This window comes from Ahaetulla prasina, chromosome 2, assembly GCF_028640845.1.
Source record: "Ahaetulla prasina isolate Xishuangbanna chromosome 2, ASM2864084v1, whole genome shotgun sequence".
NCBI lineage: Eukaryota > Metazoa > Chordata > Lepidosauria > Squamata > Colubridae > Ahaetulla > Ahaetulla prasina.
Genome location: NC_080540.1, coordinates 4,196,407 through 4,219,692, shown reverse-complemented (window position 1 = coordinate 4,219,692; position 23,286 = coordinate 4,196,407). Strand labels below are relative to the sequence as shown.

At 48.5% G+C, this 23,286-nt stretch overlaps 1 protein-coding gene across 1 annotated transcript in view; it reads left to right on the top strand.

The window, feature by feature from the left end:
• Positions 1 to 3,597: 3,597 nt before the first annotated feature.
• Positions 3,598 to 23,286, top strand: part of LOC131189473 (uncharacterized) — a 59,304-nt gene continuing 39,615 nt past the window's right edge. The window contains 6 exon segments of the mRNA XM_058165546.1: positions 3,598 to 4,648; positions 4,900 to 5,014; positions 5,134 to 5,201; positions 7,080 to 7,212; positions 20,031 to 21,426; positions 21,428 to 21,969. Coding sequence (XP_058021529.1) covers positions 4,238 to 4,648; positions 4,900 to 5,014; positions 5,134 to 5,201; positions 7,080 to 7,212; positions 20,031 to 21,426; positions 21,428 to 21,969 — 2,665 coding nt within the window. The 5' untranslated portion in view covers positions 3,598 to 4,237.

Sequence of the window (23,286 nt, the reverse complement as noted above, 5' to 3'; positions counted from 1 at the left end):
GAAGCGTGCATGCCTGAGCAAAGCAAAGGCACGCACTCCTGTTGCGAACTGGTAGTAAAAGTAAATAGAACCCACCCCTGGTTAGGACCTCCTTTTTATTTTATTTTTTTAGTAAAAAAGTTTTATTTTTACAATCATGTCAAACAATTCATTCAATGTACAGTTATATACATTTAGTCGGGCCTGCCCAGTCACCACCCCCCTTTTTAACACTCCCCTCTTCTACCTTCTTTTACTATCCAAACCTTCCTCTCCTTCTCTTATCTACATCCTCTCCTCCCTCCACCCTACACCTTCCTTCTCCCTCTTCTACCCCTCTTCCTTCCTCTTCTCCTCTTTCCTACCTCCTACTCTCTCTTTTCTCCCTCCCCACCGTTCTAAAATGGTAACTGGGCAGACCCGACCCTACATTAATTATATTTATACATCTTCAATAATCCCTGTACATTCACCGTCACTCCATCTCTAGCCTCAACCCCCCAATTCCCCTCCCCCATACCCCCCGCCCCCCACCCCGACTTTTATTGATGGTGATCCATCTGGTGAGGCATCCTGGAATTTAATTTGCCTTCACAGCTGCCGGACCACACTGTTTATTCATTTTGCAACTAACGTTTTTTCAATGCAATGGTAACTTTGTTCCCTCAGTAAATCAAAAACCCCAAAACCACCCCGATACCTCTACCTATCACATGCTCCAATCGTCAACCGTCCTATCTCGAGACATCACTCTGACCACTCCTTCTCCAGATACAGGACCGGCCTGACCTTGACCTGCAGGAAGGATGTTATTATGTCTAATGGCAATCCCTCTACTAAATGCCCCCTCCTACTTTCCCACACATGAGAAAGTGGCAGCACGGAAGCTTCCGGCCTAGTATGGCTTCCAAAGCTGAGAGAAGGTTGATATTCTCACCCAAACAAACATCTATGTTAATGCACTGATAACCCAATTAATTTTAGATTGCTGGGTACAGAAATGTTCTCTATCAATTCTCTGTCCTTCCCCACTGTTTAAATGTTTATCCAGAAAATCTGTGCATTTAATGCCAAGTAACTCAGTCCCTTTCTTTGATGGATGCAAACCATCTCTTTTCTAAAGTTTTTCATTGGACTAGTTGCAGACATCATGACTAACATTTCTAATGTTCTCTTTAATTATATTCATTTTATGTATTCAATTCATGCTTATAGTTATATCTAATATGTACTCAGCAAATAAATAAATAAAATAAAAAACAATTTTTTACCACTCCTTTAGCCACACATTAAACTCTGCTACATACTGGCCTTTTCCTATTTGTTCTTTATATACTGGTAAAACCTGAAAAGGAAAGCCTACAGCCTATACTACTAAGTTCATACCCCAAGCTCTGGAAATCATTCTGCACAGAAAGTACATCTTTTTGGGACAGATCATTTGCACTAAGATGTATAATAGCATCAACATCATAGTCCTTACCAGCATTCTTGACTATCTTAAAAATACGGAGAGACTGTCTTAAAAAGAGCCGAGGTGATACATTGTGCAGTACTGCAGGCTACTTCAGCTGACTGCTATCAGCAGTTCAGCAGTTCAAATCTCACCGGCTCAAGGTTGAGTGAGGGCTGATCCTATCACCTGGAGCTGTTGAAGGCCTTTTGTCTTGTAGATAGGATGGCCCAGTCTTTCTGGGGCAATTAACAAAGATGGGGGCTGCTTTCCAAGAGCATGTTTCTCCTTTACTCATCCAGGGAGATATACTATTCTGCCTTTTTAATGTTTCCTAGAATATTTATTTCTTCTAGGAGAGGGCTGGCTGTTAACTTTCTACAAAAGCCTTACCATGGGCACAAGAGACAGATCCTCTGGGGTGTTCATCAGAAGAGGCTGGAGGGGTCTATGCCAGTGGTGGGTTTCAAAAATGTTTACGACCAGTTCTGTGGTTGTGGCTTGGTGGGCGTGGCAGGGGAGGGATACTGCAAAATCCCCATTTCCTCCCTATCAGCTGGGACTTAAGAGGCAGAGAATAGATGGGGACGGGGCCAGTCAGAATTTTTACTACTGGTTCTCCAGAACTGGTCAGAACCTGCTGAAACCCACTTCTGGTCTCTACCCTTTCTGGTTCCCCACTTCACTGTGAGGCAAAGCGAATAATTTGAAAAGGGGACCTGAATGTATTGAATTAAAGAAATAATAAAAAAGGTAAAAAATCATTTTCCTGATTGTTGCTTCGCTGCCTGTGTCCCATCTTCTTCCACTTAAGACAAGTGCAACAACCACAATACACAAGCTGTGTTTTTCGGAGAGCCTCCTGGTCTGTATCTTTTGACCACCCGGCTGTTTCTGACAGGATTTGGACCCTTTTATGTGAAACTGGAGGGAAAAAAAAGAAAAGAAAAAGAAAAATCAAAGGTTACCTAGATTCTTTTAAAATGGATTTTTAACCACTTTTCCATCGTTTTAAATTCTTTGTTATGCTCACTATAGCTAAACCCTTTTGTGTCATTTGTCTCCAAATGTGGTCGAATCTTTTCATTTTCATTTTCTCTTTTTATTAATGGTCTAATGCCTTAAATTGTTCAAAGGGCTTAAGCTTCCTAGTCACATTTCTTGAATTTCCTATTCAATCTCGACCTAAAAATGATTTTTTCCCCTCATCATACTTTAGATTTATATTTTTTTTTCACGATCTTCCTTTCTTAGTTTTGTAATTCCACCTTTCCTCCAGTCAGAGATAAAATGCCATTTCTCCTCTTCATTTCTCAACTAAGGAGCCTTGTTATGAGGTAAAATTTTTGGAATATCCATCGGTTTCAGCTTTTCCTTCATTGTGGAACTGGTTTTTCTTTTTTCTTGTTCTTCACAGTCTTTCTGCTGGCACAAGAGTCAGGTACTTGGGGTGTTCCTCAGAAGAGGCTGGAGGGGTCTTTGCCCTTTCTGGCTGAAGGAATAATTTGGTCAGCTGTATATATTCAATTAAAGAAATAAAAAAAACAATCATTTTCCTCATTGTGGCTTTCCCTGCCTGTGTCCATTTTCCTCCCTTTCAGACCAGAGTTCTCAACAACCACAAGACACAACCTGTGTTTCCAACAGAGCCTCCTGGTCCTTCTGACCGCCCGGCTGTTTCTGACAGGATTTGGACCCTTTTGAGGCCTCCTCCAATCTCTGCCCAGCCTTCAGGGCATCTTGAGGGATGCAAGTTCAAATCCTCCAGAGAGATTTTTCTCCATCTCCAGATAGTTCCTAGACAGGAAAGGAGAGGGAGATGGAGAAAGTGCTGGAAACCAAACGGATTTTCTTGGGCAGGGAGGCATTGAGAGGGGCTTTTCCTCCTACTCCCATGCCCATCACCCCTGCTCTTCCCTCAGATGCGTTCCTCTTTCCCGCGCTTTTCAGGGAATCCTGTAAATTTACGCAAAATCCAGTAGGGGGCGCCTTCTGCCAAGAGAAGGGAACATCAGGCGCTTCCCCATTGGGCCACTGGAGGGCGAAAGTCAGGGCTTCCTTTGTAGAGGAGGCCGGGAAGGAAGTGACATCATAGAACCTTGCCTCTCTAGGACGCCGCACTCGCTCACCGTAACCCCTGGGATTTCGCAGGAGGCAGAGAGGCTGCGGGAAAGTCTGGCGGGAGGGGGGCGGTCCAGACGTGCCCAGGTGAGGGGGGGGGTTCTTCCCGGGTCCCATGCTTCCCAGCCGTCCTCTCCATGCAGGGGGAAGCGGGAACACCTGGAAGACGGCGGGGAATCTGGGATTCCCTTCCCGCCTTGTGTCAGAGGAAGAGCCCGAGGGGGGGGGGAGTCGGCCTTGCGGAGGCCCAGCAGGAGAGGAGAGAAGCCGGGCGAGGAGGAGGCAGGATTCGCACCAGGCTCCCCGGGGCACCATCCTGTCTCCGGAGGGGGAGAGAAGCGGGGCGGCCTCTCCAGCTGCCTCCTTCCCGGCCCTGAGCTCGGATGAGCCTCTTGGGGCTCCAGGCAGGTTGGGTGAAGGTTGTTCAGTGTCTAAATTCTACTTTCTAATCCTTGGCGTTTATTTTTCTTTCCATCTCAGACACAGAAACTCGAAGCCATTTGTAATCTTTGCAAGCCAAAATTTTCTCTGGGGGCGGGGGGAGGGGGGAACAAAAGAGCAGAATAACTTGAAGGGATCAGTCCTGAGGCACCAGAACTGGTCCTGTGAAGGAAAAGGCATCCTGAACGAGACCCAGAAGAGTCCTTGGAGCCATTTGGAGTTGCTCTGCAGGAGAGAGAAAGGATGGAGACACAATCTTTTGGAAAGGAGGGAGCTGGAAAAGGCCCTTCAGCTGCTCAGCCTGGGAAGCTCTGGACAAGGACTGGGCAGAAGATCCTGGAGGAGGAAACCATCCTCCCTTCAGAAGTTCAGCCCTGGAACTTCAGGAGCCTCCAATACCAGGAAGCTGAGGGTCCCCGAGGACTTTGCAGCCGACTCCATGGCTTTTGTAGGCGATGGCTGAGACCAGAAAAGCACACCAAAGCCCAGATGCTGGATCTGGTGGTTCTGGAGCAGCTCCTGGCTATCCTGCCCCCAGAAATTGAGAACTGGGTGCGGGAATGTGGAGCAGAGACCAGCTCCCAGGCGGTGGCCCTGGCAGAAGGCTTCCTCCTGAGTCAGGCGGAGGAGCAGAAGGAGCAGTTTGAGTTGCAGGTGAGACACTTTAGGGAGCCCAGAAGGGAATAAAGAATCTGTTTGAATACTTCACCCCTCCTTCCTAAAGTTCTCTAACATTTATAATATGTGGTGATGTCCCACCAATTCTTGTAGGACATCATTCCATTGTTTTCTCACTCAACCTCACTGATGGATATTTGGGACTTTGAGGTTGTGTTCTGAACATAAGATTCCATGTCATGAGATGTACATTAATTCTGCTTCTTTTTTCTTTCTCCTTTTTGAAGGGCTGCACTGTGGAAATAAGAGATCCTGAGGGAAAGAAGAATCCATCAAATCCCCCTCAGGAGCTGTTTTCCAGGAAGATCCCTTGGGAAGATCAAAGCCAGGACACTTCAGGAGGTAATTGAAGATCCTCTGATTACCCAGAGAGATCCCATCTGCCTTACCTTCTTCTCTTCTGTAGTATACCTCCTCTTATATTGTTATATGTGCATTTTGAAATTATTTTATCCTTATAGAGAAACAAAGAATGAAGTCTTCTGGTTCTTACGATGGAGCTCAAACAGTGGTTGAACATCCAAATCAAGTAAGAAAGAGAAAAATTATTAGATTTGTATTCTCCTTTCCTTCAGGAAGTCATGTGGGTGTGCAGAGTTCACTCTCCTTCTATTTCCCTCCCTTGTTCATTTTCTCACCTAAAATTAAGAGTTGTGTGAAGTACAGCCATTTAACTTAGGGTTAGGGTTACGAGGGTTAGGGTTAGAGAAGGTTCCTCCTCCCCCTGCCAGCCTCGCTGTAAACCTCAGGGTTTGCTTTACCATGGGGGTGGGGAGGAGGAACGTCCTGGGGGGTGGGAAACGTCCGTGGTGCCAGTAACTGTAGCCACGCTCTGGAGAAGCCTGGTTGGAGCCAGTCAGGCAATTTCTAGCATGGCTTGCACCAGCAGGGCACAGGGCTTGCCTACATAAGTTTGCCTGCACCATTTCCTCTGCAAAGAGGCAGTGGAGGCAGGCCGTTCATGCCCTCAAAGAAGCAGCAGTGGTGGCAAACTTGTGTAGGCCAGCCCCGCACCCTACCGGCATGCCAGAAATCACCCGACCGGCTCTGCGGGGCTGCAGAGCTGAGCGTCTGACATCCCAATTCTCTTGGGCTGGCTGCCGTCTTGCACATACCTGATCGGCTCTCCAAAGGGGCTTCTCCTGAGTGTGGCTGCAGTCACTCGCACCACGGATGTTCCCCTCCTCGACAGGATGTTTCTCCACCCCATAAGGCAAACCCTGAGGTTTACCGCGAGGCTGGCAGGGGGAGAAGGAGCCGCCGCTACTTCTGCAAAGCGGATTCCCCCCCCCACCAACACCTTTCCCCCCCCGCCCTCCGTAAGGCAAACTCCAAGATTTACAGTGACGCTGACAGGGGCAGAAGGAGGAGCCGCTGCTGCCTCTGCAGAAAAGATTCCCCACCACCACCATCCACGACCTCCCCCCCCCCATAAAGCAAACTCCAAGATTTACAGCGAGGCTGGCAGGAGGAGGAGGAACCTCCTCTAACCCTGACGCGCCTAACCCTAACCCTAAGTGAACTGGCTGTGCTTCACACAACTCCTAATTTTTGGTGAGAAAATGGACAATTCTCAAAATTTGTTAGAACGAAGAAATATTTCGGTCAAGATTTATGAAGCTGATTGATTTTTCTCCCCTCACCCGTAAGGCAAACCCCTAGATTTACAATGAGGCTGGTAGGGGGAGGAGGAGCCGCCGCTGCCTCTGCAAAGAGGATTTCCCCACAACCAGGATCTTTCTCCCCCCCTCCCTTAAGGAAAACCCCAACCAGAGGCAGCAGAACAGGCAAAGAGGCAGCTACTGCTTTGCCGACGCGAATGGCCTCCAATGTGGATCATGGGCAGCGGCTGTCGATGGCATGGCCAGTGCACATGCTCACTAAGAGGAGCTACCCAGCGGGCATGCGCATGTCGGGAAATAAACTGCCAATTTCCAGTGCACACAGGCGCACCAGCCACCTAGTTTTCTGGTTACTGGTGAATATCTGTGCAGGACGATCTGGCGGCCAGCTGATCTTCTAGTTTCTTTCACAGCCGTGTGTGGTGGAAACCTGGAAGAGGAATGGCCGCTGCCGTGCATGCCAGGCGACATGGCTCCGCGTGCCCTCTGTGGCACGCATGCCATAGGTTCGCCATCACGGACCTATTCTATGCCTGTGCATTTGGTTTTTCTTTCCTAAATGTAGAACCTTTCATTTCTCACCATTGATCTTCATTTTGTTAGATGGGGCCTAATCTGTCAATACTTCTATATTTCGAGCTTATCTTCTGAAGTGTTGGTATTCCTGTCAATTTAGTCTTGTCTTCAAATTTGAGGAATTCCCCTTCTATCCTCTTGTCTAAATCATTGATTAAAATGATCAGATATTGCAAATCCTCCTGTTTTGTTCTTTTTTCCGTGTTCAGGAGAGTCTGGTGTCCTTCAAGGAGGTGGCTGTTTCTTTCTCTGAGGAGGAATGGTCTCAGCTAAATCCTGACCAAAAAGCGCTGCATTCGGAAGTCATGCTTGAAAACCATAGGAATGTGGTCTCTCTGGATGGTAAATTTTCTAATCCACAATAAGAGAGTTCAAGAAGACAGATTATAGTTAGTTTTTTTATTAAAGAATGAGTAATCGGATATCATCTCCTGGGAGGGGGAAGGAAAGGATCTGGCTTTCTGGTACTCCAAAGAAGGAAAGAGTCAATTCTTTTTGCTTAGATGCGTTCTGTGCCATTTCTTATTTGTATTTTTCCATTTCTATTTGAACCTACCTGTGGAGGCCTAAAAGAATGAGGTGTGCCCTTGTTTCCTCTGGAGGTCATGTGAGAAGAATGTTTTTGTCATTTGTCCTCTGAAACCTCCCAAAATTGTGTGGTCAGGCCATGGAAGTGCATTCCCCCGATTCAAGAACGAAGTCCTCATGCAATGTGACTTACTCTATCCTAGTGAATAGATAATCCTCCAGTTACAACAGTTCACTTAGTGACCATTCAAAGTTATGATTTACCCCCCTCAATACTTTAGACCCAGTCCTAAAATTGTGAATGTTGCAGCACTACGGCTGTCCACAGTTACGAATGACAGCAGAGGTGCTGCAAGATTCGCCCTACCTATTCCTCTACCCTATCCTCCCAAGACTTACTCTGTGACAATGTAGCGAGCCATTGGTTCCTTTGTCTGCTTTGGTACATTTGCAGAAAACATAGGGCTAAAGTAGCGATAAATCTTGTGTCAGCATTCCAGGAAAACCCCCAACTCCAAGTAAAAACTCCGAAGCACGTATCTTTCAAAGTTCTATTTATTAGGATAGGTAAACTGGCACATCTAAGAAAACCCGAATCTGAGACGTCCGGGTTTTCCCCTCAGTAAATCAAAAATCCCTAACCATCCCATGACTGCAGTCAATAACATGCTCCAATTGCCAACTGTCTCATCTCGAGACAGCACTCCAACCACTCCTCCAGATGCAGGATCGGCCTGACCTTTACTGACAGAAAGAATGCTATTATGTCTAAAGACCACCTCTCTACTAAATCGCCCTTACTACTTTCCAACATATGAGAAAGTGGCATCAGAGAAGCTTCCGGCCTAAAATGGCTTCCAAAGCCAAATCTTGCTCAACTGATCTCATATGATCTTGCACTATATTATATTAGGCCTCTGTTCTCTGCTAACTGAGGCCTATATAAGATCTGGGGAAAAAGGCTTTGCAAACAGAGGGAAGGTGTTCTGTTTCCCCCTCCCACCACTCCCAACAAAAAGTCAGTCAAAGGCCTTCTCCAAGTTTATTTACACTTGGCTGGATTCTTTCTGGCACAGAGATATTCTGGACACGTCTCCCCACGTGCCTGCCAAAATCCCTGGAGATAACCAGAAAATTATAGACAAAGCATGAGTCACTCACGAACAGATTCTTCTATCCATGAAACAGTTTGCCCGCGCAAATTCATTGCTTTGTCCAACACAAAAAGCCAGGAAGCTCCGCCTCCTGTTTTATATCCCCTGTGGGTGTCGCTCCGTGACTCATATTCTCTGACCCTGTCCCAACGCCTCCTCTGCTGCGCGCGCCAGTCACGTCTGCGCAGTCTCGCGTCAAGCCGGACAGGCTTGAATTTTTAAAATTTAAAATTGATTTTATGGGTTTTAAATTTCTGTAAATTTTATAGGGAGATATTTTATTTAAATGTGGCCAATTGAATAAGTTTTTTAAGGGTTGTTCTTAGTATTGTATGTGTAGTTTTTGTATTTTATTCTGGCTGTGCACCGCCCTGAGTCCTTCGGGAGAAGGGCAGTATACAAATTAAAATATTATTTATTATTATTATTATTATTAAGCCAAGATTGTTCTTGGGGCGTTGCCAAAACAGAAGAAGGCCCGGAGGAATCAGGCCTTGCCAGCCCCTCCTCCTCCTCCTCCTGGGTCGGTGCCAGGGAGGGACAGGGCCCAGGGGAAACAGGCCTTGCCAGCTTCTCCTCACTCTCTGAATCATCCTCCTCCAGGAGTCCGAGTCCGGGAACCTGGGTCACAACACTATCACTCACCGCAGGGCCCTTCCCCCTGGGCTGATGGTCGGGATGTGGTCAGGCTGGGTTCTGCTCATGGAAGACCTGCACCAGGTCAGGGGCATGAATGTCAGAGGCATCTACCCAGGAGAAATCAGTCCCGTATCCCTTCCACGCAATCAAATATTGGAAACGACCCTTCAGCCAGTGGGAGTCTCGTACGCTGTGGACTTCGTATTCCTCCGACCCGTCCTTGGTGATGGTGACGGGCGCTGTTGGGCACTGAAGGGGACTCGGTGTGGCCTCAGGGACCAGAAGGGACCAGTGAAAGACGGGGTGAATCCGCATGGATCGTGGCAGGGTCAGCTGATAGGCTACCGGGTTGATGACTGCCTCGACGGGGAACGGGCCGATGAATCGGTGGTCCAACTTCTGTACCGGTCGGTCGGACGGAAGGTGTTTGGTGGAGAGCCACACCCGGTCTCCAACCACCAGTGGGGGCGTTGCCCGTCGGGAGAGGTCGGCGGACCGTTTGTAGTCCTCCTTCACCCGATCCAGCTGCCGACATACCAACTGTTGGACCGCATGCAATTCCGTCAGGAAAGTCTGCGTTTCGGGAACAGGAGAGTCCGGTGGTGCCAGAGGGAAGTGGTGCCAGACCCCACGTTGGCAAAGAATGGGGTCATCTGGGTGGAGGTGTGCTGGGAGTTGTTAAAGTCAAACTCTGCCAGGGACAGGTAATCGGCCCAGTTGTCCTGCTGCTGGTTGACGAAGCAACGGAGATACTGTTCCAGGATACTGATGACCTTCTCTGTACCCCCGTCGGTCTCCGGATAGTGCGATGACGACAGACACACCTGCACCTCCAACGCGGCCATCAGGCTCTTCCAGAAGCGAGCTATGAACTGAACTCCACAGTCCGAAACCACCCTGTCCGGCAGACCGTGGAGGCAGAAGATGTGCTGCAGGAAGAGACGGGCTGTTTTGGCGGCTGTGGGCAGCCCGAAGCACGGGATGAAGTGTATCATCTTGGTGAGCATGTCCACCACCACCAGCACCGTGGTGAACCCAGAGGACAGCGGCAGGTCCGTCAGGAAGTCCATGGTGATCCGCCTCCTGTTTTATATCCCCTGTGGGTGTCGCTCCATGACTCATCATTCTCTGACCCTGTCCCAACCCCTCCTCTGCTGCGCGCGCCGATCACGTCTGTGCAGTCTCGCATCAAGCCAAGATTGTTCTTGGGGTGTTGCCAAATCACGAATTCCCCCTGCCAAGAAGGCCCGGGGGAATCAGGCCTTGTCAGCCCCTCCTCCTCCTCCTGGGTCGGTGCCAGAGAGGGAGAGGACCCAGGGGAAACAGGCCTTGCCAGGTCCTCCTCCTCACTCTCTGAATCATCATCCTCCAGGAGTCCGAGTCCGGGAACCTGGGTCACAACAGAAGGCCTCTTCATTTGCAAAAACTTTTTCCCCAATCACCACCAGATGGATTCGTAACTGACTAACCAACCAGTCTTCAATGGAACTGCATCTATATGGAGGGAAGCATGCTGTGGAATAGCCCAAGTGGGATGCAGTGGGATAGCCCAAATCTCTGTTTTAGGCCTAGTAGTCTTCAACATCTTCATCAATGATTTGGCGAGGAGATTCATCAAATTTGCAGACACCAAGCTAGCAGTAATAGCCAACACTCTGGAAACTAGGTGTAAGATACAGAAGGATTTTGACAGACTTGAACATTGGATGTTATCTTAAAAAATGAAATTCAATGATGAAAAAAGTAAGGTTTAGGCATTTAGGCAAGAAAAACAAAATGCACAGGTACAGTATATGCAGTACCTTGCTCAATAGTAATAAATGTTGAGAGGGATCTTGGAGTCCTAGTGGATAACCATTTAAATATGACCCTGCAGTGTGTTGCAGCTGCCAAAAAAGCCAACACAGTTCTGGACTGCATAAACAGAGGGATAGAATCAAGATCACGAGAGATGTTAATACCACTTTATAATGCCTTGGTAAGGCCACATGTGGAATATTGCATTTATTTTTGTTCGCCACGATGTAAAAAAGGTATTCAGACTATAGAAAGAGGGCAGAGAAGAGCAATCAAGGTGATTAGCAGTCTGAAGACTAAAACATATAAAGGATGGTTGCTGAAACTGGTATGTCTAGCTTGATTAAAAGGAGTAGGGGTGGCATGATAGCAGTGTTCCAATATTTCAGAGGCTGCCACCAAGAAGAAGAGGGAGTCAAGCTATTTTCCAAAGCACTTGAGGGTAAGACAAGTAGCAGTGGGTAGAAACTAATCAAGGACAGAAGAATCATCCAAAGAGATCGCTGTGCACATGGATGCTGAGGCTGGGCACTCTTTCTTTCAGTGTATAGTGTGGATGATTCTGTGTTTTTTTTGTATTTTTGAAGTTTTTAAAAAGAAATTGGATAACCATTTGTCTGAAATGGTATAGGGCAGTGGTGGCGAACATTTTTCTTATTGTGTGCCGGATGTGTGTGTGTGCATGCGCAACAGCATGCGTAGGTGCCATCACCCATAATGCAATGCGAAGCCCTCCCACTTGTGTATGCGAATACGACACCCCCCCCCACGTATGCGCCCCGCATTGCGCATTTATGCTCCCGCACATGCACTTTGGCCCCCCTGCACCCTGTTTTGGGCCTGGAAAGTCATTATTCCAAGGCAGGGCTGTTTGGCCCAACTGATTCTTGCTGTGTGTGTATGCAGTGGGCTTTCTGGTGAGCTGATGAGGCTGCCCGGTTACCACAGTGGCTTGTAAAGCTCGGGCTGAGCCTGTGGGCTTCCAGGTCTGGAGCAGGCACAGCAATTTCTTCCTATCACTCAGCCCTTGTCTTGGGGTGACTTTTTCCGCATTCAGCCCTGAAGGGTAGGATAAGGATGCTGCCTGGAGCACAAGGCAGGCTGGCTGGCCGGCCGTTCATGCCAGCAAAGGTTTGTGCAGCGCACTCCCGCCAGGGAGCATGACCGCTTCCTGGCTGGTGTACCTTTTTACTGCGACCACTTCTCCGCCGGTGGATCTCCATAAATGAGGAGCTGCACTCTCCTCCGGTCCTCCTGGGGCAGCTCACCTCCCCGCTGGCAGCTTCTATTTCTCCTGGTTGCTCCAGGAGCAGCCTGTCTCTTACCGGTGAGAACAGCTTGCCACCGCAGCTTGCCATCACCCTCTCTGCCCGATAAGCTGCACTAGAACTGCTGTTGCTGGGGGTTAGGGAGTGAGGGCAGCAGGAGTACCAGGCCAGGGCTTCCTTCCTTCCCTCCCCCTAGAGACCTTGGGCTATCCCAGAAGCCCCCTCGGGTATAAGGAGACAGGGAAGCCTGTCTCCTACTCCTCTCCTGCCCATCCTTGCCGCAGCTGCCCCCTCACAATCTGCTCCTTTCAGAAATTTGCTTTTCTTCCAAAACCAAGACTTGGACCAAGAGGACTGCAGACTGCTTCTGAGCACATGCAGAGTGGAAGACTCCGCAACCCTTCAGTGCTGAATGTGGAAAACATCACCCAAAGGCAAGGGCTGAGTGGCAGGAAGAAGCTGAGGATTTTGGACTATATCTGCACGATAAAACCACTCGGATCCGGGACAGGCTGGACGCTGATTGGGTAGTGCCAGGCGAGATGATGGAGGCAGCTCTTGAGAATGTTGTTTGGGGAGAGTTCGACTCTGTGACTCCCGAGGACATGGACAGGATACTGGGGAGGCTGAATGCAACCACATGTTTATTGGACCCGTGTGCCTCCTGGTTGGTACTGGCCACACAGGAGGTTACACGAGGCTGGCTTCAGGGAATTATCAACACTTCTTTAGTGGAGGGTGTCTTCCCAGCCGCCTTGAAAGAGGCAGTGGTGAGGCCCCTCCTTAAGTCCTCCCTGGATCCAGCTGTGTTACCTAATTATCGTCCTGTTTCCAACCTTCGTTTTGTGGCGAAGGTTGTTGAGAGTGTGGTGGCACGACAGCTTCCCCAGTACCTGGAAGAAACTGTCTATCTAGACCCGTGCCAGTCCGGCTTCCGGCCTGGGTACAGCACGGAGATGACTTTGGTCACGTTGGTTGATGATCTCTGGAGGGCTCAGGACAGGGGTTGTTCCTCTGTCCTGGTCCTAATAGATCTGTCAATGGCTTTTGATACCATCGACCATGGTATCCTGCGGCGGTTGGGGGGTTTGGGAGTGGGGGGCACCGTTTTTCGGTGGTTCTCTTACCTCTCCGACCGTTCGCAGACTGTGTTGGCAGGGGGGCAGAGATCAACTACAAGGCACCTCACTTGTGGGGTGCCACAGGGCTCGGTTCTCTCGCCGCTTCTGTTCAACATTTATATGAAGCCGCTGGGGGAGATCATCCGTGGTTTTGGGGTGAGTTGCCATCTATATGCTGATGATACTCAGCTGTATATCTCCACCCCGAACCACCCCGATGAAGCCATCGAAGTAATGTCCCGGTGCCTCAAGGCCGTACGGGTCTGGATGGGGAAGAACAGACTTCGACTCAACCTATCCAAGACTGAGTGGCTGTGGATGCCAGCATCCCGGCACAGTCAGCTAATTCCATCGCTGACTGTGGGGGGTGAGTCGTTGGCCCTCAGGGAGATGGTTGGCAACTTAGGCGTTCTTCTGGATGTACGGTTGTCACTGGAAGAGCATTTGACGGCCATCGCCAGGGGAGCTTTTTATCAGGTGCGCCTGATATGCCAGTTGCGTCCCTTCCTGGACCGGGATTCATTATGCACAGTCACTCATGCCCTCGTCACTTCCCGCCTGGACTACTGCAATGCTCTCTACATGGGGCTCCCCTTGAAGAGCATCAGGAGGCTTCAACTGGTCCAGAAGCGGCTGCGCAGGGGATAGAGGGAGCATCTCGTAGCTCCCATATAACACCTCTCCTACACAAGCTGCACTGGTTACTGGTGGTCTTCCGGGTGCAATTCAAGGTGTTGGTTCTCACCTTTAAAGCGCTCCATGGCTTGGGACCGGGTTACTTACGGGACCGCCTACTGCCACCAATAGCCTCCCATCGACCTGTGCGCTCCCATAGGGAGGGCCTCCTCAGGGTGCCATCAGCCAAACAATGCCGACTGGCGGCTCCCAGGGGGAGGGCCTTCTCTGGGGAGTCCTGCCCTGAGTTACCTCCGGGGCTACACCAACTCCCTGACCTCCGGACCTTTAAGCGCGAGCTTAAGACCTTCTTGTTCCATCGTGCAGGGTTGGCCTAATCCCAATTTTAACATGGGTGGTTTTATTAGGGTTTATTTTATATTTTATTAGTTTTAAAATTATCAGGCCAATTTTGAATTAGATTTTTAATAATGTTCTTAACGTTCGTTTTTGTGCGATTTTATCTTGGCTATAAACCGCCCTGAGTCTTTGGAGAAGGGCGGTATAGAAATGTGATAAATAAATAAATAAAAATAAATAAGCTGCTGTTGGCTCCAGACCTGGCGGACCACAGGCTTAGCCCGAGTTTTACAAGCTGCTGCAGTAACCGTGAAGCCTCGCCAGCTCACCAGAAAGCCACTGCAAGAATCAGTTGGCCCAAACAGCCCTGCCTCAGAATAACGATGACAATGTCACCGCCACTGCCTGGGGCCTTTTCATCTCCTCCAAAAAAGGGCTAAGCAGGTGGCTCCCACTGCCTCCATTCTCCATGCGTTGCAGGGTGAAGGGGGAAAAAAATCCTGCTGCAGCCTGGCACGCCCTGTGCATGTGGGCAACTGGGTGACCGAGGGGTAGAGAAGTGAAATTGGCAGGAGCAGGAGCAGCTGGCGGAGGAAAGAGGGTGGTGACAGGCTGCGGCAGCAGGCTGTTCATGCCAGCTAAGAGGCAGTGATGGTTCCTCCTCCTGCTAGCCTCGCACTCCAGGCAGTGTCCATCCAGCCATACCTGGCCTCCCCCTGTGGCAGCCCATGTGAATCCCAGGCAGCAAAGCTTCAGGACCTTTCCTCATAGTGGCCATGCAGTCAGGAAGCCAGGCGCAGGGGAGCGACTGGCGGCAGTACTCCTGGCTGACAAAGGGTGGATGTCCCGGGGCTGCATGTGGGCGACTATGGCATGGTTGGTGCGCACTCACGCTAAGACGTTAAGGCCAGCAGCAGAGTAGGCATAGGTTTGCCATCACGGGTATAGGGTTTCCTACGGAAGCATGGGTTTGGAATAGAAGACCTCCAAGGTCCCTTCCAACTCTGTTATTCTATTCTATTTTATCTCATGCAGTCCTCAGTTCGTAGAAAACATAGGCCTAAAGTACTGTACTATGGGATCAGTTGAATGAGACCTTGCATTACTGATCTTATGTGATCTGCCACTAAAGTAGTTAGGCCTCTGTTCTCTGCTAACTGAGACCTGTACCTTTCTGACCTAGGCGTTCCCAAACCACGAAGCAAACTCCTTATCCCAGCAAAAAACCCTTTTTATTAAGTTACTGTGAATTTATTCACACTCAGCAAAGTCTTTCAAGGGAGAATTTACAGTCATAGACCTTATCTGGCTTGGAGAGCTGCCAGGCCGATATCTTCAAAACTGGGCAAGGAGTCTCCAAGAGTCACAAACCAATTAGGCAAACTACCGTATTTTTCGGAGTATAAGATTCACTTTTCCCCCCCTAAAAGAATAAAAATTTGGGTGCATCTTATATACCGAACGTAGACCCACCCACCCACCCACCCCCCTCGAACTGGGGTGTGCAGAGGCTGCAATAAGCTATGGCAGTGATGGCTAACCTTTTTGGCATTGTGTGCCAAAAATCTGAGCAAGTGAGCACTGTCACGTTCCCTCCTGCCAGCACCCATAATGCAATGCGCGCCCCCATTTGTGCATGCATGCATGATACCCGCACACATGCTCCCCCTGTGCATGCGCTCTGCATTGTGCATGCGCACCCCTGAACATGCCCCCCCTTTTTTCCAAGAGGGCTGGCATGCCTCTTACCAGAGGGCAACTAGGTACCGGCCTGTTCCATGGCGAGACAGCCATTCCCCAGCCAGTGCATGGTGCTGCCAAAATCGCGGGGCCAATAACGCTGCCAGGGAAGCTCTGAACGCGCGGCTTGGCCAGGCTCCTTCCCGTTCATAGCCACCGTTACGTGGTTGATGGCCATGCTTTCGCTCCTGCCGGGGAAGCTCTGAATGCACAGCTTGCCTGGGCTCCTCCCTGCCAGGAGCCGCAAGCTGAGCAGGTGTGGCTGGCGGGGCATTGGCAGACCAGCAGCCAGTGAGCTCCAAATGCACAGCTTGCCTGGGCTCCTTCCCTGCTGGGAACCATTGTTCCCTGGCTTGACGCGGCACCCCCACCCGACCCCCAAGACTGCACTGCCTGCGGTTGGGCCACTGGTCACCCGACCCCCACCACACCCGCTACTGCGCCGTCGGCTGAGCCAACGCTGGGGAAGGAGCAGCAGGCGGGACAGTCAGCCACCCAGCCAGCAAATGCTGCTCTGTGTGCCTGAGCCAACCGGTCACTCTGCAGCTCCCAGGAGAGAGGAGCTCTTTTTGGGTCGAGGGCACTTCTGCTGTACGTCACCATCTCCTCTCCAGGGAAGAAGCGAGCTGCTGGAGGAGCAGGGAGCTAATCGGGTGGTCTTCTCTGACCCGGCTGGCCTGCTCGCCATGATGCTGGTGACAGCAGCAGCTTGCTTTTCTCCCCCAAGCGTGGCGCACAAACTTTCCCCAATGCTTCCCAAACTTCAGTGCAGGCCTGAGAGCGGACGGGAGTCAGAGCGGGAGGAGCAGGCGGCTACTGTGCCTCAGGGCTCTGGGGAGAGATGGCCAAAAGCTCCATGCAGAGGCCGCCAATCATGAACCCCGGGGGCACCTGCTTCCAAGGAAATGGCTCAGCTACTTTGAAGTGAGCGGCTAGGAAGCTTCCACGCCAAAAGATGGGCAGATGGACGCTGCACTTGTAGTGGGGAGTGGTACCAGATACCTCCCTTTCCCCCTAGCTGACTCCGATACTGACCCTGCCACTCCTGCCTTTTTTAGCGCCGGAGCTTGCTGCTCTGTGCAGTTCAACGCTGTTTTCAATTAGTAGCTGAAGCGGAGCTCCCAGTCTCCCTGCATGCGGTGCGAGTGAGTGAGGCAAGAGCACGTGCAGGATCCATCTGTCTGTCTCTTAGCAAGGAAGCTTCCCAGCCACTCACTTCAGCCGAGCCGTCCCCTTGGAAGCAGGTGCCCCCGGGGCTCATGATTGGCAGCCTCCACATGGAACTTGTGGGGGACTGGAGACTTGTGGGGGACTGGAGAACTTGTAGGGGACTGGAGGATAAAACATATGAAGAACGGTTGCAGGAACTGGGTATGTCTAGTTTAACAAAAAGAAGGACCAGGGGAGACATGATAGCAGTGTTCCAATATCTCAGGGGCTGCCACAGAGAAATGGGAGTTGGGCTGTTCTCCAGAGCACCTGAGGGTAGAACAAGAAGCAATGGGTGGAAACTGATCAAGGAAAGAAGCAACTTAGAACTAAGGAGAAATTTCCTGACAGTTAGAACAATTAATAAGTGGAACGACTTGCCTTCAGAAGTTGTGAATGCTCCAACACTGGAAATTTTTAAGAAAATGTTGGATAACCATCTGACTGAGATGGTGTAGGGTTTCCTGCCTGGGCAGGGGGTTGGACTAGAAGGCCTCCAAGGTCCCTTCCAACTCTGATGTTATGTTATGTTATGTTAACTTTTGGCCGCCTCCCTGGGAAGCTTCTTCGCTGCCAACGGCTTCCAGCGAGAAAGGAGCCCAGGCAAGCCATGCATTTGGAGCTCATTGGCTGCTGGTCTTCAAAGCTCCGCCAACCGCACCTGCTCAGCTTGCGGCTTCCGGCAGGGAGGAGCCCAGGCAAGCCGCGCATTCAGAGATTCCCCAACGGGGCCGAGAGAGCAGCCATCAGCCAGGGAAGGGTGGCTCCCAGTGGGGAGGAGACCAGGCCACGGGGTCATCTGCTCAGGCATCCCACTACCACCACTCTGCCTTCACCAGCTGCTGGTCCAGACCTCCTGGGGCCACGCAAGAAGCCTGCACGGGCAGGCAGGGAGGGAAGCCTTGCTCTGCTCCCTTTGGAGTGACTGCCAGGATCTCTTCTCTAGATCTTTTGGCACGCGTGCCTGTTGCTGGTATTTGTGCATGCATTCGTGCCAGAAACCAGACCAGCTGGCTGGTGTGCATGCGCACTCCGGAAACAGGAAGATCATCTTCCTGCAAAGTGCATGCGTAATGGGCGGCTGCTCTTCTGGTTTCCGGTTTGCCGGTGCGCATGAAATCCAGCTGGCCAGTGCACTGGAATCCGGAAGAGCAATGGATGAATGCCCCGCGTGCCCGGAGAAATGGCTCTGCGTGCCACTTCCAGCACGCGTGCCATAGATTCGCCAACACGGGGCTATGAAACCCTGCAGCCTGAAACAGGTGATCTTCGGGAGGCAGATCCAACCAACAATCAGTTTCTTGTGCTAATCAGAGTGTGCTGAAGCTGAAACGGGCTGTTTGCTGCAAGGAGGCAAATTGCTAGGAGGCAGAGGCAGATTTTTTTTCTTGCTTTCCTCCCCCATCTTACACTCCGAAAAATATGGTAATTGTCTTCTGCAAACTCCACTCCCCTTTCGCTTCTCTCTTATTCCCTCTGGAAGGGGCCATTTTTTTTTTTTTGTTTACATTTATATCCCGCCCTTCTCCGAAGACTCAGGGCGGCTTACAGTGTATAAGGCAATAGTCTCATTCTATTTGTATATATATTTTTTTTACAAAGTCAACTTATTGCCCCCCAACAATCTGGGTCCTAATTTTACCTACCTTATAAAGGATGGAAGGCTGAGTCAACCTTGGGCCGGGCTTGAACCTGCAGTAATTGCAGGCTACTGTGTTCTAATAACAGGCTTCTTAACAGCCTGAGCTATTCCGGCCCTTATTTATTGTCCACCTGTGGCCCCACTCCTATGTCGACCCTTGATCTTTAGCTGTTCCCTTTGTCTGGCAACTCTGCGCATGCACATACTGGGAACAGGCTCCATTTGTTCATCTGCCTCACTGATATATGACTCTGAAGGCAGCTGATAACTGGCATCCAGCCCTAGCCTCTCTGCCTTCGAAGCAGGGCCCTCATCAGAGCCTTCCCCAGACTCCAGGTTTGGTCTGTGTTCCACCCCAACCTCCTTATTGTCTGAATCTGCTGCCAGCTCTGCTGGCAGGTCACAACAATACCAGATCTGGCCAAAGAGACCTTGCAAGCCAATGAGACTTTTGAACAGTGAAATAGCCTTTCTTGACCCTCCCAATCTTTCCAGTCTCAGTGCGAAGAGCATTTGCAAGCCAGTGGGAGGCTTCAAGCAAAGGATTTTGCCCCAGAGTTTCATCACTGGGATCAAGGAATGGGCTGAGCAGGAGTCCTGCCTGCCAGACAGATGCTGTGGAGCAGTTGCTCCAAGGTACACCGGGGAAGAAAGCTTGTTTCATAATTGTTTCAGTTCTCATAGGTCTCTGCTGAAATTAACCAACCTCAATAAATCTTAAATTTTCTCCTAATTCCTTCTTGGATGTTTCCCATGATTATTCCTTAACCCAAAACTGACTTTGAGTGAGATTTGCATATAGATAGATAGATAGATAGATAGATAGATAGATAGATAGATAGATAGATAGATAGATAGATAGATAGATAGATAGGTAGATAATTGTAAAGAAATGTATTTTCTATATATTTTCAAAGCTTTCATGACTCATGAATATAGAAATCATGATTATATCACACCACAGTAAGCATACAAAATACTACATAATGGAATTTTTGAGAAATTCAGAAGAATATTCATTGACTTTTTACAGTTTGATCCTTTTCTCTAATTGTGTTATCATTTTCATTTCTCTTTTCCTTTGAAGGTAATAATGGGCAGGAGAATCATGATTCCTGTGAAGTGTTCCAAGTGATCAATGCTAAAGATGGAACGGAGGACTTTGGAATTCGAATGGAACTCATAACCCATGAGAGAAACCAGTCAAATAATTGGAATCAGGAAAGCTCATCTTCCACTGATGCCCAACAAGAAAAAATAAGGAAAAAATATTTTGGGAAAAGTGTAAATGAACAGTATTTAAGCCAAAACAAAGGAGAAGATGGTATAAGAGACAACAGACAAAATTACAATGGTACATTCATTCATTCTCTTGGAAATAACTTCCTTACATCTCAAAAAGTGATTCACACAAAAAAGGAGCCTTATAAATGTTTGGAATCTGGAAAACATTTTAGAACAAGCAGGAATCTTACTTCCCATGAAAGGATTCACGCTGTAGAGAAACGGTGTTCAGAAGCACCTGTAGCCCACACAGCCCAGACCCTCCAAGCAGCAAGAGAGAAGCCCTATAAATGCCTGGAGTGTGGCAAGACCTTTGCTCAAAGACGTCGTCTTATTTCCCATAAGATGATCCACACAGGAGAGAAACCAAATAAATGTATGGAATGTGGAAAGACCTTTGCTCGAAGCGATAATCTAATTTCCCATAAGATGATCCACACAGGGGAAAAGCCATTTAAATGCATAGTGTGTGGAAAGACGTTTGCTCGAAGAGATAATCTTACTTCTCATAACATGATCCACACAGGGGAGAAGCCATATAAATGCATAGAGTGTGGAAAGACCTTTGCTCGAAAAAGTCATCTTACTTTTCATAACATGATTCACACAGGGGAGAAGCCATTTAAATGTATGGAATGTGGAAAGACCTTTGCTCTTAGAGGTAATCTTATTTCCCATCAGGTGATCCACACAGGGGAGAAGCCATATAAATGCATGGAGTGTGGAAAGTCCTTTGCTCAAAGAGGTAGTCTTATTTCCCATAAGATAATCCACACAGGGGAGAAGCCATACAAATGCATGGAGTGTGGAAAGACCTTTGCTCAGCGCAGTTACCTTGCTTCCCATATATGGATCCACTCAGAAGAGAAACCATTTAAATGCATGGAGTGTGGAAAGATGTTTATTAAGAACAGTGCTCTTATTTCCCATAAGATGATCCACACAGGGGAGAAACCATATAAATGCATGGAATGTGGAAAGATGTTTACTAAGAGCTGTGGACTTAGTAACCACAGAAAGATCCACACAGGGGAAAAGCCATTTAAATGCATAGTGTGTGGAAAGACGTTTGCTCGAAGAGATAATCTTACTTCTCATAACATGATCCACACAGGGGAGAAGCCATATAAATGCATAGAGTGTGGAAAGACCTTTGCTCGAAAAAGTCATCTTACTTTTCATAACATGATTCACACAGGAGAAGCCATTTAAATGTATGGAATGTGGAAAGACCTTTGCTCTTAGAGGTAATCTTATTTCCCATCAGGTGATCCACACAGGGGAGAAGCCATATAAATGCATGGAGTGTGGAAAGTCCTTTGCTCAAAGAGGTAGTCTTATTTCCCATAAGATAATCCACACAGGGGAGAAGCCATACAAATGCATGGAGTGTGGAAAGACCTTTGCTCAGCGCAGTTACCTTGCTTCCCATATATGGATCCACTCAGAAGAGAAACCATTTAAATGCATGGAGTGTGGAAAGATGTTTATTAAGAACAGTGCTCTTATTTCCCATAAGATGATCCACACAGGGGAGAAACCATATAAATGCATGGAATGTGGAAAGATGTTTACTAAGAGCTGTGGACTTAGTAACCACAGAAAGATCCACACAAGGGAAAAGCCATTTAAATGCATGGAGTGTGGAAAGACCTTTGCTCAACGCCGCTATCTTGCTTCCCATAAGATGATCCACACAAGAAGCCATATAAATGCATGGAGTGTGGAAAGATGGGAGCCATAGACCTGAGTGAGACTGGAGTGGAAATACCAGAGCATGTTCTGCAGCCAGATCTTGGAGGGGCTACCTGCAAAATCGCAGCTTCAGATGAAGAGAAGTCCCCCACACCAGGCGGGCCTGGTCAACTATGCTAGAAATTGAAGCTATCAGCCCTCCACAGCCCCGCCTAGTGTGTTCAAGCACTGGGCTGCAATAAAACCTGCCAAGATGCCGAAGGCCAGCAAGCCCCTTTGTCAGGGTAGTTAAAATCCCCCATTGCTATGGCGATGTGCTTCCTACCTACCTTACTTAATTGACTACAAAAATGTTCTTTTTTATTGACAGAAATGCATTCAAGGCAGTTTTCATCATTGTTGTGCTCTATTTCTGTAGGGATGTAGTTATTTCTTATATATAGTGCAATTCCACCTCCTCTTATTTGGTCTATTTCTTCTAAATAATTTAAATCCCTCTAGCTGTATGTTCCGTTTGTGGGTTTCTTCCCACCAAGTTTTGGTAATGGCAACAATATACCGTAGCTGCCCTTATTTACTTGAATTTCTAATTCACCCCATTTATTCCTCATATTCTGTGCATTGGCATATAAACATTTGAGTCCATTTTGACTGACCCTGTGTTTACTTTCTACATAACTGTGTTGTGCCTGACTTCCCCTACTTCCTTACCATTTGTTTGATCAGTGGAAATGGTATGGCACTCACTATTACATGCTTGATTTTGCTAAACAGGAAGGTTGATATTCTTACCCGCGCAAACATCTATGTTAATGCACTGATAACTCTATTAATTTTAGATTTCTGGATACACAAATGTTCTGTATCAATTAATAGACTGTCCCTCCCCACTTTTTAGTCTAAATGTTTGTCCACAAAATCTGTAATGCTAAGTAACTCAGTCCCTTTCTTTGATGGATGCAAACCATCTCTTTTGTACAGTTTTTCATTGGACTAGCTGCAGACATCATGACTAATATAACCAAAGCCTTCCCTTTTACACCACTCATTTAGCCACACATTAAACTCTGCTACACATTGGCCTTTTCCTTTTTGTTCCTTATATACTGGTAAAACCTCTGAAAAAGAAAGCCTACAGCATATACTATTAAGATCATATCCTAAGCTCTGGAAATCATTCTACACACAAAGTACATCTTTTTGGGACAGATCATTTCTGCTAAGATGTATAATGGCATCAACATCATTGTCCTTACCAGCATTCTTGACTATCTTAAAAATACCCGAGATACTGTCTTAAAAAGAGCGGAGGTGGTGCATTAGTTAGAATGCAGTACTGCAGGTACTGCTAGCTGCAGTTCAGC